A 15,703-nucleotide genomic window follows, 5' to 3' on the forward strand; every position below is an offset into this window, starting at 1 on the left:
ACAACATAGTGTAAATTAAGCTGGTTTCTATTCCGAAGCGATGTGACGTGAATGATAATCAACAATACAATGATCAAAAAAAGTATGTGCATGTTATATTTTAGAAAATTATTATTTAATTTCCTTAAAAATCACAACTCTGAAACAAAATCATAAAATAGAATAAAAAATAGAAAACAAAAGGACTGGAAATGCAATAATACAATTTTATTTAATCAACATTTTCAAAATAATCTTTGAGCAAGAGTAAGATATCAGGTGAATAAGATAAAAAAACAGCTTTATCTGATTACTGCCAATAATAACAAAAATAAAAGAAATTCTTTCTAAGCGAAATAACTAAACTCAATTAATTCACTCACTCATAATTGGATATCTCGGATTTTTAATTAATGTGACATTTAAAATCTGAGGCCTGTTTTTATTTGTGTGTGTTCGTTGTGAATGTTAACAAAATCATGATTCGATGCGTGAATAGATTCTGAAATAATAAAAGTTTTGATTCGTTTGAGTTCTTTTAACTTTTAATTTTTTTTATTGCTATAAAGAACATACGACCGGGCAGATATTACAAGGTAAATGTCGCGAAAAAAAAGTAATTATATATATACTTTTCTTTTACCTATAATACTTACATAAACTAACTGATAAACACATTAACCTTCTTTACATCACGCAATTAAGTGATAGTATAGGCTAAAAAATCTATTATAAGATATCAGTGACAACCCTAACAAGCCATCCCTATTTTGTCTTTTGGCGTTCTAATTTTGTGTTTTCTCGTCCCTAATTTTTCCAGTCTCGTTCCAAATTACCCTACATACGTCCCAATTTTCCCCAAAAAGAAAGGAAAAAATATACATTTTTTATTTTGTCGAAATATTGTATTTAAAATAAGAATATTGCAACTTACCGTTTGTTGTGGTATTTCCAGGTGTATTAAAAACTTATATAAACTGTGATCTTATTGAAAAAACAACGATAATATCACTTTTTTTAAAAGTTCTTTAAGCTGTTTTAAAACGCACTTTTCAACCTCTATTTTAAATTTAATTTGACTAATTTTTGGGACCAACTTAACTCATGTTTAGTACTTCCATAGTTAACTTGGTTTTTCTTCCATACATTGATAAATATTACCTTAAAGAAAATTAGGTAGATTCCGTGCTACAAGTACTTTGAGAATCTTCCGCAGGTTTGTCCCAATTTACCCCATGTCATGGTACTTGACACATGCACAACCGTGTCGGAGCCAAAAAAAGAAGATTAAAGAATCCTAGTCATTAGAAATGGGGTTGGCCGGTTAAAGCTTTTCTCAGATGTCGCCAGCGTAGCTTGTTCCTTTGTCACAGAGAGCCGCCATTTTGTGTGTTTTGCGTTCGTGATATTTCGGCATTTTGTGACTTTGATACGGTTCTTATTACTTTCTAAGTAGTGCTAAACAATTTTACAACATGTATTCCTACTGGATAGTTAAAGAATTAAAGGAGGAGTTGAGAAAACGTGGTGCATCTTTACGAGGAAAAAAAGTGGATTTTGTCGAAAGGTACAATGTTGATGTTTTATTTTAACTTAGAAAACTTCTCTCAAACTGTTTCCGGTAGCTATTATAATAATAATATTAAATTGTGTACCTTAGGAACTTTATTCCTTGTAGCATGTGCAAAAAGAATTGCTCATATTACACACATTACCTACCAACTAATGTGTTATTTTACTTTTTTCAGATTAGAGCTATATGACCAAAATTTTAATTTTGAAACAAAATGAAAAAATTGCTCTAGCAAAATATGCTAATATATACGATTTGCTAGTGGAGCCATGTGGCATTTTCATTAGCCAAGAGCGCCCATATCTTGCTGCATCTCCTGATGGTGTGTTGGGCGAAGAAACTATAATTGAAGTGAAATGTCCATACGCTAGCAGAAAACATGAAATAAATATAACAATGGTGCCTTACTTAGAACAATGTAACGGGATATTGTCTCTAAAAAAAACCTGCCCATATTATTATCAAATCCAAGGGCAGTTATACTGCTCAGGCAAAACATACTGGAACTTGGTCATTTACACCTACAAGGACATCAAAGTGATTTATGTTGAAAAAGACAATAATTTTATAAATAATATGTTAAATAAATTAGATATCTTTTATGAAAATATTTTCAAAGAAGCATTGTATGAAAAATATCTGTATTATAACTATACACACTTGTCGAAATAAAAAATCAGGAATATTTTTAATTATTTTTATTGACATTTCCTTCTCTAAAATTACATAACATTACACATATGAAATTAATCGTTCTATGTGAACCCTCTGACTAACTAATTTTTGATCTATCTTTAACTAAACACCTGGGATTTGTGATTTACCTTTTAAAAAAGATGGGATATTTATACTAATTCCTTTAGAGGCAAACAGATCCTGTAAATTAAAACCTCTGTCTGCCATAATACTATCTCCATATATTTTTATGTTTATAGGAACTAAATGACGCTTTTTGAGCATCAGGTTGACTAGGCTTCTGTATGCCTATTTCAGTCCCATCTATAATCACCCTTGTGGAGGGAAAATGTGTTCTAAAACAATTAGGCATATAATAATTTACTAAGCTGGCTAGGCCGAATGTCAATTAGGCTCTAGATATCACTGACAAAATTTATCCATGTTACAACAATATTAGACACTTCAGTTTTACTTACACCGAAAATTTTACTTAATTCAAAATCTGTTGTGTTTCTTCTAAGCTTAATTAGTAACATTAAAAATTGATCTTCTATTGATATGCCAACCACTCTACTCCAGCAATACCTTATATCATTTGCCATTGGCAAAAGTGTGATTAAAACTAATGAAAACTTAGATGCTGTTTCCAACCCGGTGTAGTATTGCACTGTCTCATAATCTGCAAGTAATAGCTCTGTAGAGAACAATCTTAATATATTGGATGTTTGAGTTCCAATAGTAATATGATGCCTTGTAATTGTTTCATCTATACTAGAGTTATTTTCTATTAGAATTTCTTGAGAGACATTTGAATCAAAATGCAAATTGCTGTGTTCTTCAAGGGGTACTATATCTTCACAGTATTGGGAAGTGTTGGGCAGGCTAAACAAGGGGTACTATATCTTCACAGTATTGGGAAGTGTTGGGCAGGCTAAAAAGTTGTTTTTTAAGGTTACGAGTTTGTAACCTTTATTCTCTACTTTTTGTTTCTTCAGAAACTGGTTTCATATTCCATGAAAATATAGATGGTACAGCACCTTTCTTCAGATATTTATGTTAATATTTGACACCTACAACACAAAAAAAAACATTTAAATATACTATCACAAGGAAACCTGACCATAGTTTCAAAATATTTGTTATTACAATGGATGCAGCGATTTAGATAGAACTTTCAATAGTAACAACTGATAATGAACAACAGCTCATGAGGAATGTGTTTCCTCCAGTTTGATTTTGTATTTGTTAAAAGTTTCCTTATAACATAAATCTACTTGCAAAATATGTTAGCAACTAATACTTAGTGTGCCTAACTAATTATTATTGTTTTTTTTTTAAATAAGAGAACAAAGATGTGTGCTACACCTAGTCATGCATTATAAATATTTGACAGAAAGAAGCATACCTGTGTATTTACTAATGTTTTCATAGTAAGATTCCACAAAGTGTTTACGACATAACCTCGAACTTTTTGTGTGAGTACTTTTTTCGCGTCAAATGGCCTTTAATCACAGTCTTCCAATTTTCTTGTCCTTCGGGAATTGATGTACTCCAATTTCTGAGCATATTGGCACAAAACAACGCGTCATTGTGTTTAAAATAATTTTTAATCAAAAATTCCAATACAAATATTGAATGTTATGGGAACAATGCACACCAGCGCCACTTTGACAGTTGCCAACCCCATTATGTAAGTACCGGTAAAATGGGGCGATTAGGGATTGAGAGGCGAATCGGGAAAAACCCGGGAAAATCTTTCGACGCTCAATATAAGTTTTATATTCGTTGCAAAATCTTCCATTTTTTGTAGTTTAATAGTAGAATGTTGAAAGTTCACAAAACAACTCTGAATATGCATGATAATAGCTGCTAACTTATAAAAAATCGCGTTTCAAATTAACTTCCTGTGGTGGTAATTATTTTAGTGCTAGAAACTTTGCTCTCTTTTATTTATTTGATAATAATAGAAGACGACTATGATTTATAAACTTTATTTAGTGTTTGAACCAGCATATATATTAAAGGTAAGTCTCAGTTGTTATTGGTTTTAATGTATTTGATTAAATAAAAATACATGTAAAAATCTGTTGTTTTTGGGGATATTGGGGACGTCTTAGGTACAAATAACAACGAAAAAGGGGTCAATTGGGATGAGAATACGTGAAATGGAAACGACCTAAGTATAAATAGGTACAGGTTTGTAGGGTTGTCTATGTAGTTATAACAATATTTTTTAAATTTGTTGGTAAAAATCTGGTTTATTCGAAGCGAAATTGGGAATAAGTCTTTAGTTGAAATAGATAAGCAATTTAATATAAGTAAGTCGATTTTGCAGAGACATGTAACAAGATCAATGAAATCTCAAGGTGGACAAAAATGTCTAAGTAATACATAATAAAATATTTAATATTTGTTCAGAGTGGGGGTATTCATTGATTAATCCATGGAATAACCGACACACCTAATCTCTTAACCCAGATAGAAATATCAGCACTGTCGATTGCACCTATAATTGAGGTGATGTCTGCCATGTACTTTTGTCAGTTTTTCAATTTTTTTTATTGATCGTCACTTTGTTGGTGCAACTAAATAAATAAATAAATTAAAACTATATATAAAAAAAAAAAGTGTGTGTGTCCGCTCCGACGCACGACTGGAGTTTACTGGATATAAAAAATTAAACGAAACAATACGAGAAATAGTTCTATATTACGACAACACGATACACTACAGATTATTAACAAATTAACGAGACACAAAACAAACGACTAACAAATATATGAAAATACAATAATGAGAGAAACGCGCGATCAGTACGAGGCTTTGTGGCGGACTGCCGGCGCATGTACTAGCATGTCACACGAAATGCGCATAACGCATTTCGTGTGACATGCTAGTACGATTTTGGTCCCCATAATTTTCATACCCCGGGCCTATATATGTAAATCGATTCTAAAGGAGTAAACTCCAATAAAAGTAGTGCCAACCCTAGCAAATTTCTCATTTCGTCCCAATTAACCGCAATTTTCGGGTAAATAGGGATTACACCTATTTTTGCATTTTTCGCTTAAACTGGAATGCTAGTTGCATAATTTTAAATTAAACAACAAAGATGCCCCCAAGACTCAATCATTTTGATCCTGATATAGCATTATATACATCAACAACTACCATATAATTGCTCATAAAGTCGGAATTTGTCCCTAATCGCCCCATTTTATGGTAAGTAAAAAAAAATTACATTGACAATGTGACAGTGACAGCTCAGAAAACTGCTAATTCGAACATAACCTCCTTTCCTGTTTCTCTTTGTTGTCAGAACTCAAACGTGCTTGTTCTCTCTTGAGCTAAGGCCTACGGCAACTTGCACGTTCAAAACTAAAAATGGTGTCAAAAGCTGAATTAGCATGTGTTTACTCTGCTCTCATCCTGGTTGATGATGATGTTGCCGTAACTGTAAGTAATCTTCATATTTGTAATTTTAATATTTTAAGGTTATTGAAGAATGTTTTTGTGACTAAATCCAGGAACATCACACAAAATAGCCACAAAATCAGAACAACAACGCATTTGTTTAGCATAGGAAACGTCTATTTTGTTAAAAATTCTGTATATTTTCTATTAATCTTAACTATTTATTTGGCGCCATATCTTTCGTATAATTGTAGTTTTCTTTCTAAAATATTTTTATGTTTTTGGAGTCTAATGACAGTTTTATTGAAATAGGGTGAGAAAATTTCCACCATCTTGAAAGCGGCGGCTGTAGATGTAGAGCCATATTGGCCAGGTCTGTTCGCCAAAGCCTTGGAAGGCATCAATGTCCGTGACCTGATCACCAACATCGGCTCTGGAGTGGGTGCTGCTCCGGCCGCTGGTGGAGCGCCAGCCGCTGCTGCTGCAGCCGGCGCTCCGGCCGAGGAGAAGAAGGAAGAAAAGAAAGAGGAGGAACCCGAGGAGTCCGATGATGACATGGGCTTCGGTAAGCAATCCATACATATACATGCGATATTCAAAACTTATTTTTGTTCAGATTTAAGTAGTAATTTATAATTTTATTTTAAAGCTTTTTTCCTAGGTAAAACATCTACTTTAATCTTATTAAAACAAAAGTCTATAAAATGAATAACAGTTTCTAGTAAACAAATAAAGGCAGTACATAATTAGAACGATCTGTTGAAAGAATATTCTAATAACAAAGACAATTTTTTTTATATTAAGTAAACTTCAATGATGTTTGATCATGTATTAGCTACTGAATCTTTTGATTGAAAATTTTTTACTGAGTATGTAGAGAATTGTTTAGATCTTAATATTTCTAGTTAACATGTTCATCAATTTAATGTTATTTTCTGTTTCAGGTCTCTTTGACTAAGAAGCTTTATGAAGAAATAAAAATATTCCATTTTGTCTATTGTAAAGCTTTTGTTATAAGAAACTGACTTTATTAAAATAAGTTAAATAAAACCATTGTCTTTTTCCCTTTTTCATAATGGCATACTTTTACATGAATAGCAGTGTAGGACTAGTGTTGCCTATGAGCTTGCCTACACATCTAGTGAAATTAGCTTAACCAGATTGGCCAATATATAGGTCAACAATATTAAGTGTTACAAGACTAAAGGTTTCAAACTAAATTACTCAGAAATTTTGGTAACATTTATCTACCTTGTTGCATAGCCAAAGAAGATTGAACTGTAGAGATATTTGTAAGAAATAGAGAAATTTCATTCAATATTTAATTTAATAATTTTACTACTATCATAGAATAAATTAGATTTTCAGCCCCACATAGCCCTCTGTACTCCTGAAAGTTTGTTGTAATCTGCTAGATGCCTCCAGACTATACGACTCATGCACCATTCCTTCACTATACCTCTGGGTCTGAAATAAATTTCATATTAAACTTTTTATTGCTTAGATTGGTGAACGAGCTCACAGACCATTTGGTGTTAAGTGGTTACTGGAGCCCATAGACATCTACAACGTGAATGCAACACCCAGTTTGAGATATAAGTTCTAAGGTCTCAGTATAGTTACAATGGCTGTCCCACCCTTCAAACGGACACACATTACTGCTGCACAGCAGAAATAGGCAGGGTGGTGGTACCTAGCTGTGCAGACTCACAAGACGTACCACTAACTATCTTAACTAATCAGTTAAGTCCCATGTAAAGGAAAATTTTAAGTGTATCTTGTAGGTATTTCAGTATTGAAGTAGTTACAGTTTAGTTTCAGACACAGTTCAGTCAGACCTGTCACTGGTACAACAATTGATAATTTTATTCCTCTCAATACCAATAAATACTTAATAGATATAGCATAGTTAATTTATATTTCAAATTATGTTGATTTCTAAATCCTCTGCATTTTTCTACAGCAAAATGTACATTGAGTACAAATGCAGGCATCTAGACAAAAGTGAATCATACCGTGAAGTGATAACACATCTGTTGTTAATTCTCATAGGTGTGGCATTCCATTCAAACTGATTGATTTGCTTGTCAGCTATCTCTCTGATTTCAACAGGGAGGATGTCATTTTTCCGCAATGCATTAACTCTGGTCCTTTCAAGAAAGTTCTCTGCACTCAATCTACGTCGCTTTACATCACGAATCATGAGCCAGTTAGCCCATTTATTCCGTACTTGTTGATACTGGAAGTAAGTAATCATATTACATTACAGAGTTCAAGGAATGGCAGATTAGAAGGAGCGATTTGAGGTTATAACATCTATTAATTGACTTCGGATCTTAAATTGAAGATTATGAGGTTGGCAGACAATTAGCCGGTAGTTCAGAATTCACCTTTAGACTACTCTGATAGCATTTAGTACCATTTCGAATAGAATTTAGTTCTACCAAGGAGATTGCTCCTGTGTAACTGAAGTCCCTTAGAAGATCCTATTTTATTCTTAAAAAATTCAGGTCTTATAAAAATTAGTTTTTAAGATCTATTACTATGAAACCCGAGGACAACTGTGATAATCCGCAGAACTGGTACTAACTCATAAAACTGAGACTTGGGGGTTAGCATCGATCGAACGAATTAAATTAGTGTTAAGTAACATAACAGTCCTCGTTTGTTTAGTCTAAAAATATGTTAGATTTTAGTAAGCCTTTAACCTATTACTAACAGTAAACGTGAAACCTTACCCCGACTCCGGCTATTGATTGTGATTTTAGAATGAATTTTCCTAAAATTGAGATATTTAAGTTCATTATAATATTTTCCTAGACTTTTCAATTTAAATCTATTTCAGTGCTTGTATTTAGCAAAAATAATGACAATAATGACATTACAAACAAGTGTTGCCAGCTGTACCACGTTTCTAGGCATTAATTTAAAGTGAATGCCATTGAAATGATTAACTTCATTAATCGCTTAGTTATTGTACATAGTTCAGTGCTACTGCACTATTTCATAAAATAATTTAGTATTTATTATCTCCAAGGAAATCTTTATAGTCAATATGGTGGTGTTTACAGACAATAGGTATCGAAATAATTATAACATGATATGGGGCTCCCAATTAATTGATTGTGGATAATGATTGGTCAACTATACTTAAAAAGGTCAGAGGATTTAATATAAACAATAGTTTCTCTAGCTTGTAATCAAAAAGAAAGAAGAAAGCGAACCCGGTCCTCAAGCTACCACTAGTGATTCTTGGTGGCTGTACCCTTATTTTCGTATTAGTTTTTATTGCAACCAATAAACAGAGCTTAAATTTTGTGATACGAACCATTATCATAGTCGGTTACTCTCGGCAGAGCGATCGTGATCATGTGGACTCCTTTATTATTAAAGCCTTGACAGCTGTTCTCCATAGTTCGCGAAGTGAGGCTTGCCACAAGCACTCGTTAAGTGAAGAAGCAATCATGCGTTAAATGATGGGATAGACATTAAAGCTAAACACAATTGAGCCATTGAGATCCTTTCTAGCCTGGCAGCATTTTCGTTGTGATAGCTATTCTCGACACGAGAACCTTCTCAACGTGGTCGAAGGTAACTACATTCCCGATCCTGCGGACCGAATGGTAAACAGTTGACGTCGCTGTAAGCACGTCATTTCGGATCGTCCCGATTCAATAACTGTGCTTTTAGGTACCTCAAGCACGCTATGCTGACATAGCCTCTAGGCTTCAGCTTAGGTAGGAAAGAAAAAAAAAGGGCCCTCCAGGTGTCATGGCCTTTGATTATATACACGTTGATGGCGTAAATGACAAAACCTTTTTACTTTGTCATGAAATTTAAGTTCCATTGGACAATTGGGAATAATTAAAAGATAGGTAGGTACTTAACATTTTTTTGAAATATTAATATTTCATAAAAGAGAAAGAACTTCATCCCAAAGGGTTGGCATACAACCACACTTACTAGCCAATGATGGTAGGTATTTATCATTTCTTGGGTTTGAACGCATAATGGCGGTATACTCTAGATAACATATGGTTAAAAAAAGTTACTACCTAATCATTAGATGTAGGAAAGCTCACAGGTGGAACAAGATTTGGTCACTGAATGTGATTTCTCATGCTCAAAAAATAGTATTCTCAGTAAATTATATACTTACAATATTTAATTTCTGTTAATAAATTTCCAAATGAAAAATTAGTAAATGAATTTAATGCTAATGAAATCCTTGGCTTAAGAAAAAATCAGGTCTTTGTTTATATAAAAAAGTAGAAAAGTGTTTAGAAAATAATTTGCTTAGTCAATGCATGCTGATATCCCAATTTTGAATTAAAAGAAAAATATTGGTCATAAAATTTATTGTGTTAAATTAGTACAATCTCTGGGGTGGTCCCATCGTTGATTTCATATGCAATGATCGGACATTCTGCCAGTGTTTCTTGAGCAGTGACACAAGGAAGTTGATGGAAAGATGCACATTCTGGGCAAGCTCATCAGGAGTCATGTCCACATGGCCAACTGCTACAGAAAGACACAACACCTGAAATAAAAAACCAATTAGTATGATTTTTTTTTCAATATTTTCTTCAGAACAGGTATGAGTACCAATGAAAAATAAGGGCCCTTCACAGATAACCAGATGTGTTTATAATTTTGTTTTTTAAATTAAATTACCTTCTTCATTTGGAACTTAATGGTTCCCTTGACTTCATCAATCTTCTGCGTCATGGACTCCTGGTGGGAGAGAAGACCAGGGAATTTACCAGCTTTGTTCAAACCGGGACCCAACAAACGGGGAATCTGCTTGATCAGTGACTCTGATGCCAGGAAAGCATCAAATCTAAATAAAAAAGAATAAATCAAACTAAACATATTCCTTACTTTTCCTGTGGCGAATTTAACATAATGAGATTACTTAAATATTTTTAACAGAATAATAGTTTATTAGGTTGAATTGAAGTTGAGCATGAAACAATCTATATATATAAAAATGAATTGCTGTTCGTTAGCCTCACTAAAACTCAAGAAAGGCTGCAACAGATTTGGCTAATTTTGGTCTTGAATTATTTGTGGAAGTCCAGAGAAGGTTTAAAAGGTAAATAAATATGAAAATGCTCAGAATTAAATAAAAATAACACATTCCTTTTCTTTGTTTTAAGTTTACTTTATACAAAAGCTTAGGTCTTTTATTTATCCATTGAGGCACTACGAAGTCTGCCGGGTCAGCTAGTTTGAAATATCAAAGTTTTCTATGTTTAGCAATTTTCGTTTTTGATAAAACAGAGCAGATAAAAAGGAAAATGGCATTCACATATATATGAAGATTGTTACAATTAACTGCTTAACAATAATTTTTTTATGATATATACAAAGAAACCAGACTACTTATAAAGCCCAAATTTGCAATTCAAGTAACAATAGTAATACTCACTTTTTGGCCAGTTTCTTGACAAGCTTTTTGTTCTTATTCAATTTTTTCAAAGCCTCAGCATCCATACATGGCACATTCAAGGTTTTAGCCTCGTCACAATGCTGCTGGTCTCCAAGAACGCAAACTTGCATTTTCGGCCGCGGTATGTATTTTAGCCTAAAAAGTATTAAATCATAAATATTGAAGTGAAACATTTTGTGCTTCAAAATATTTAAAATGCAGTCAGTATTTAGTTTCGTCAATATCAACAGATAATACATGCATTTTAAATCATCATTTGTGGTTTAGTGTAAGTTTAAAAAATGAATGAAGCATACCTCACCGTGTAGCTTCACATTTAATCCAAAATAATCGGTTGGCTTAAGCCACCTGCCCATTATTTAAAGACTCTGGGTCAAGTCCCGTCAGTTTGCACCGACTCCCTGTACAGATTCATTCTGGTGGAATTTTAATAAAAAATAAATATCATTCCACTAAAATGCTCCTTTCAGGTAAACGTACTTTACAGTGCCGGAGAAACGCTTGTCCTTCTGTGGGTCATAGTTCTTCAGACCAATTTGAAGCTCTACAGTCTCCAAAAAGTTACGTTTCTTGTCCTTAGAGGATTGAAGAACGGCATTCACGCACTCGTAGAGCGTGTCACGAGACACTTTAGACCTGAAAATCGAAACGATTTGTGAAAGTTATGCTCTAGCACGGTCGTGGTGATAAAAAGTAACCTGATTTTTTTTTAATTAAAATGACGCAATACCGAGATCTACAGGAATAGACGGTAGAAAATATCGCGAATTCATTTAAATTATAAACTAATTCTGTATGATTTAAAAGATTAGTAAAGATTTACTTACGACATTTTGTTTGTCAGAGAACCACCTATCACAACGCTTGGCAGTTGTAAAAGAAACAGTCGAAGTCAGTCAGTCCATAGATTAAAGGATGACATTACTTTTTTTAAGGGATTTTACGACCTGGTAACTAAGACCTTTAGGTCAAGTATTTTTAATGAAAACTTTAAATGAGAAATTATATTATGAAATGAAAACGAAATGAGATGATGTGAGATGAAATATAATCTCAGTAAAATGGTGGTCATTTACTGAGACTTTATCAGTGGACTTTTTGGAGGTCCCGAGAAGTTACGTTCAGCGGCTTTGTTTCATTTTCCCACATATGTGCACTTTTATAGACACTAAACAGTTACCTACATTATTACCCATTTAAAAAACTTGAAGAAACACTAAATAAACCAAATAAAACAAATCACACAACTTCACTCCTCACGTTCCCGCCAAAAATTCCGGATGATAATAAGTTGTACAATTTGATATAGAGTAAAACAAAATGAAACTAGGAGTATATACTACATAATATGATAAAATTTTAATTTACTAAGTCCTCCAAAACAAACCTAAACACAGTATCGTGGCGTACTTTTAGAATGTATCGACTATATATTCACTGGTGATAGGACCTCTGTGAGTCCGCGCGGATAGGTACCACCACCCTGCCTATTTCTGCCGTGAAGCAGTAATGCGTTTCGGTTTGAAGGGCGGGGCAGCCGTTGTAACTATACTGAGACCTTAGAACTTATATCTCAAGCTGGGTGGCGCATTTACGTTGTAGATGTCTATGGGCTCCAGTAATCACTTAACACCAGGTGGGCTGTCAGCTCGTCCATTCATCTAAGTATTATAAAAAGAAATACTCACACTTCTATAGTTAATTGTAAAATATGCATATAAATGACCTCGACAATTTTCTTAAGCAATTGAAATGAGTTAGTTGGAAACAGTGATAGACGAGGCGATTGAAAAATCTTATTCTATGACGCCGCGCCGGGACGCTTACTTCACTCGGATCAGTTATGTAGTAACAATGATTCGGTCAGAACGATCCGAATTGAAACCAATAATGCGATTTCACAAAAATATTGAAAAGAAGCGTTATTATTTTATTTGTATCGGCAGTACAAACGCGTTAGTGCAAGTGTCAATTCAGGAGCGCACGTCTTCAAAACCATTGCAGGGATCCCGAAGCTCCCGATCGTATTTTGTGTAATGCAGAGCTCAAGCGAGGATCTATCATACGGCAAGACTAAGTATGTGATACGATATATGTATTCGTAGGCAGCCTAACGCCTGCTAAGCTAAGCCTCTGCTAGCGCCATGGAGTTAATAAGTACCTATAGCTAGCGCCTAAAGAAGTTTCACTTCAATAAATGGTATTGCAGTGAAAAGACTTAAGGCGTTATTTTTAATGGATGATATACCATTTATTGGCGAATGGCGCAAGATAATGCAGGAGAAAGTTATTAGAGGAGGCCACGACCCTCAGCACTGAGGATTATCGACGCAAGGAGGAGGATACCATTTATTATGATACTTATTAGGGTATATAGGTATATAGGGTAGGGTAGGCATATTTCATCAGTATCAGCTCAGCAAAATAAATGGTATGTAAAATAAATGGTATGTATTTCATTATTTTGTCTCGAACCCTACTTATCACTGCCACTTGGCTTTTGGCGGTTTTAGTGGGTCCATATGGTTTTCAACATTTTTATGTGAATATAAATTTGAAATGAAAACGATGACAATTTCAATTTTAAAATAGCGAAGCATATTTATTATTTTTTCGAACTTTATCTAGTATTAATGTGTTCGGTGAAGCTGGTTGAGGGTATCTTTTTTCTAATTTATACCACGAAGCATTCGTCACTTCTGCATCTTGCATCCACCACCCATACTGGAAGTGTATTAAGCAATTTTAAAATATAAAAATTTACCTTCTTGATAAAGAAAAAATGTTGATCTATTTTTGTTTCCAGTGGAAATTTTCTAAATCAACGCTTATTATGAAATTAAAAAGAGTGGAATGTTCATTCCCTCTCGATTTCAAGGGATTTTATTTATGGAGGTGTCTTATCGTATATTAAACTATATTTACGTAATTTGAAGTAAATTTTTGTCAAGACGAAAGATACGTATCTAAATTATTACTATTTGTAAATAAGAAATGATTACCTCTATAGAAGTAGTTATGGGTATTCTGTACATATCAGAAGGGCCAACTGGTTTAATCACACCTTTCCTTTTCATTTTTTTAAATATCTCAATCGATCCTAATGCAAATCCATTCACTCTCCCAATGTAGCAGTCAATGAATCTAATAGTATTAACATCAGGTCTCTGGATCTATACACGTTAAGAATCATTAATGTTAGTCAAACATTCATTCATCAGAAAATACGGATGCAGTCGGGCTATCTCGTATTAATTTTATTGATGGTATAATGCTGTTAGCTCGGACTGTTGAGTTTATACCGTCATTCTACTTTTTAACGCTAAAAGAGCCCCTGTTCCAGTCTGTCACAATCCTAACACTACAAGTGTTGATGATATTTTATAGCTATTGGAAAATACGACCAAAGAAGATAGGATAACCATATTGTAATAATGTTATTAGTCATGAAAAGCCGGACTTAATCCTATTTAAAACTTAAGAGTACAGAGAAATTTGCTTTGAGAAAATGAGAGTATGGAGTGTGGAGCACAAACCGTGGATCTCAAGTATCCGTTAAAAAGTCATAAACTAAGATGGCGCCACAATACCACAGTTGATAGAATTTAAAGTTGAAACGGTAGTAAAACAAATTATTTCACACCTAAGTATAATATAGTATAGTAAATAAAATATAAATAAATATATAGTAAATAAAATTTGTACACTTAAATATAATAATTGACAAACATCTGTGAGTGTATATGGGGCTAATAGAAGCAACATAGATTTGCTGACCAGACCAATTCCAAATGTTCACAATCTTCCGATTTCAGAGCAAGGCTAATAATTTTCTTTAACCCTGTTTGAAGGCTGTTTTTATTTTGGAAGCCAAGAAATTGCTTTTTAGTCGTTAATTATTTTAGATTGATTATTAAGATTTTAGTATTCAATTACGTACCGTTTTGGGAAGTAAGGATTGTTGTTCAATTATTTTCATTAAATTTACACAATCTTGTTTTGTCATTGGCTCCTTATATATTTCCCGTAAGCACTCTTTTATATAATTTTGAGGCCCATGTGAAGTGATTCCGAAAAATTCCATTATTTTCTGTGTTAAAAACAGAAATACAAAGTTAGTGTTAAAATATGACGTTATAGAATAAAATTGTTTTGTTAAATTTAGCAAAGAGAATATCATAAGTTGCATAGATTAAACTCTATTTTATAACAAATCCCATCAGTAAAACAATAGTAAAATATCATATATCTGATCATATGATCATACATCATGATCATCAATGATCATATATCATGATCATCAATGATAATATATCATGATCATCAATGATCATATATCATGATCATCAATGATCATATATCTGAATTTCGCACTAAACTCAAGTGGTTACCAATTCGCCTTCGCCGCAATACTCATGTCCTTTCATTACTATACTGTACTCTCTTTAACCCCCATACCCCTACATATCTCAAAGAACGTTTCGAGTTCCTAGGTGATACGCATAATTTTTCTCTGAGATCATCGGATAACCTGAGACTGAAAATGCCGGTGCATTCATCATCATTCTTTGACAATTCATTCACCGTCCAGGCGGTTCGATTGTGGA

General features: G+C 33.4%; 4 protein-coding genes and 2 long non-coding RNA genes across 6 annotated transcripts; 2 read left to right on the top strand and 4 right to left on the bottom strand.

Annotated features, from left to right (window-relative positions):
• Window positions 1–1,074: 1,074 nt before the first annotated feature.
• LOC149501525 (uncharacterized) lies at window positions 1,075–2,244 on the top strand. The gene is made up of 2 exons (XR_016324270.1): window positions 1,075–1,546; window positions 1,728–2,244. It is a non-coding gene; the product is annotated as an uncharacterized LOC149501525 (long non-coding RNA).
• Window positions 2,236–3,923, bottom strand: LOC149501526 (uncharacterized). Its single transcript, XR_016324269.1, has 2 exons — window positions 3,636–3,923; window positions 2,236–3,300 (listed from the first exon to the last, which is right to left on the bottom strand). It is a non-coding gene; the product is annotated as an uncharacterized LOC149501526 (long non-coding RNA).
• A 1,561-nt stretch (window positions 3,924–5,484) lies between these two features.
• Window positions 5,485–6,694, top strand: RpLP1 (Ribosomal protein LP1). Its single transcript, XM_028181882.2, has 3 exons — window positions 5,485–5,686; window positions 5,957–6,209; window positions 6,589–6,694. Exons 1-3 carry the CDS (start codon window positions 5,615–5,617, stop codon window positions 6,600–6,602), a joined length of 339 nt encoding a protein of 112 aa, XP_028037683.1. The 5' UTR covers window positions 5,485–5,614; the 3' UTR covers window positions 6,603–6,694.
• Window positions 6,695–6,952: 258 nt separating this feature from the next.
• mRpS14 (mitochondrial ribosomal protein S14) lies at window positions 6,953–8,538 on the bottom strand. The gene is made up of 3 exons (XM_028181881.2): window positions 8,383–8,538; window positions 7,660–7,883; window positions 6,953–7,111 (listed from the first exon to the last, which is right to left on the bottom strand). Exons 1-3 carry the CDS (start codon window positions 8,446–8,448, stop codon window positions 7,009–7,011), a joined length of 393 nt encoding a protein of 130 aa, XP_028037682.2. The 5' UTR covers window positions 8,449–8,538; the 3' UTR covers window positions 6,953–7,008.
• Window positions 8,539–9,987: 1,449 nt separating this feature from the next.
• Window positions 9,988–12,053, bottom strand: RpL10Ab (ribosomal protein L10Ab). Its single transcript, XM_028181852.2, has 5 exons — window positions 11,924–12,053; window positions 11,577–11,732; window positions 11,076–11,231; window positions 10,319–10,484; window positions 9,988–10,184 (listed from the first exon to the last, which is right to left on the bottom strand). Exons 1-5 carry the CDS (start codon window positions 11,926–11,928, stop codon window positions 10,014–10,016), a joined length of 654 nt encoding a protein of 217 aa, XP_028037653.1. The 5' UTR covers window positions 11,929–12,053; the 3' UTR covers window positions 9,988–10,013.
• Window positions 12,054–13,671: 1,618 nt separating this feature from the next.
• On the bottom strand, window positions 13,672–15,196 carry LOC114248613 (uncharacterized). The gene is made up of 3 exons (XM_028181901.2): window positions 15,037–15,196; window positions 14,099–14,269; window positions 13,672–13,820 (listed from the first exon to the last, which is right to left on the bottom strand). Exons 1-3 carry the CDS (start codon window positions 15,178–15,180, stop codon window positions 13,680–13,682), a joined length of 456 nt encoding a protein of 151 aa, XP_028037702.2. The 5' UTR covers window positions 15,181–15,196; the 3' UTR covers window positions 13,672–13,679.
• Window positions 15,197–15,703: the final 507 nt, after the last annotated feature.

The sequence above is a fragment of the Bombyx mandarina genome, chromosome 15, assembly GCF_030267445.1.
Source record: "Bombyx mandarina strain Sakado chromosome 15, ASM3026744v2".
Lineage (NCBI taxonomy): Eukaryota > Metazoa > Arthropoda > Insecta > Lepidoptera > Bombycidae > Bombyx > Bombyx mandarina.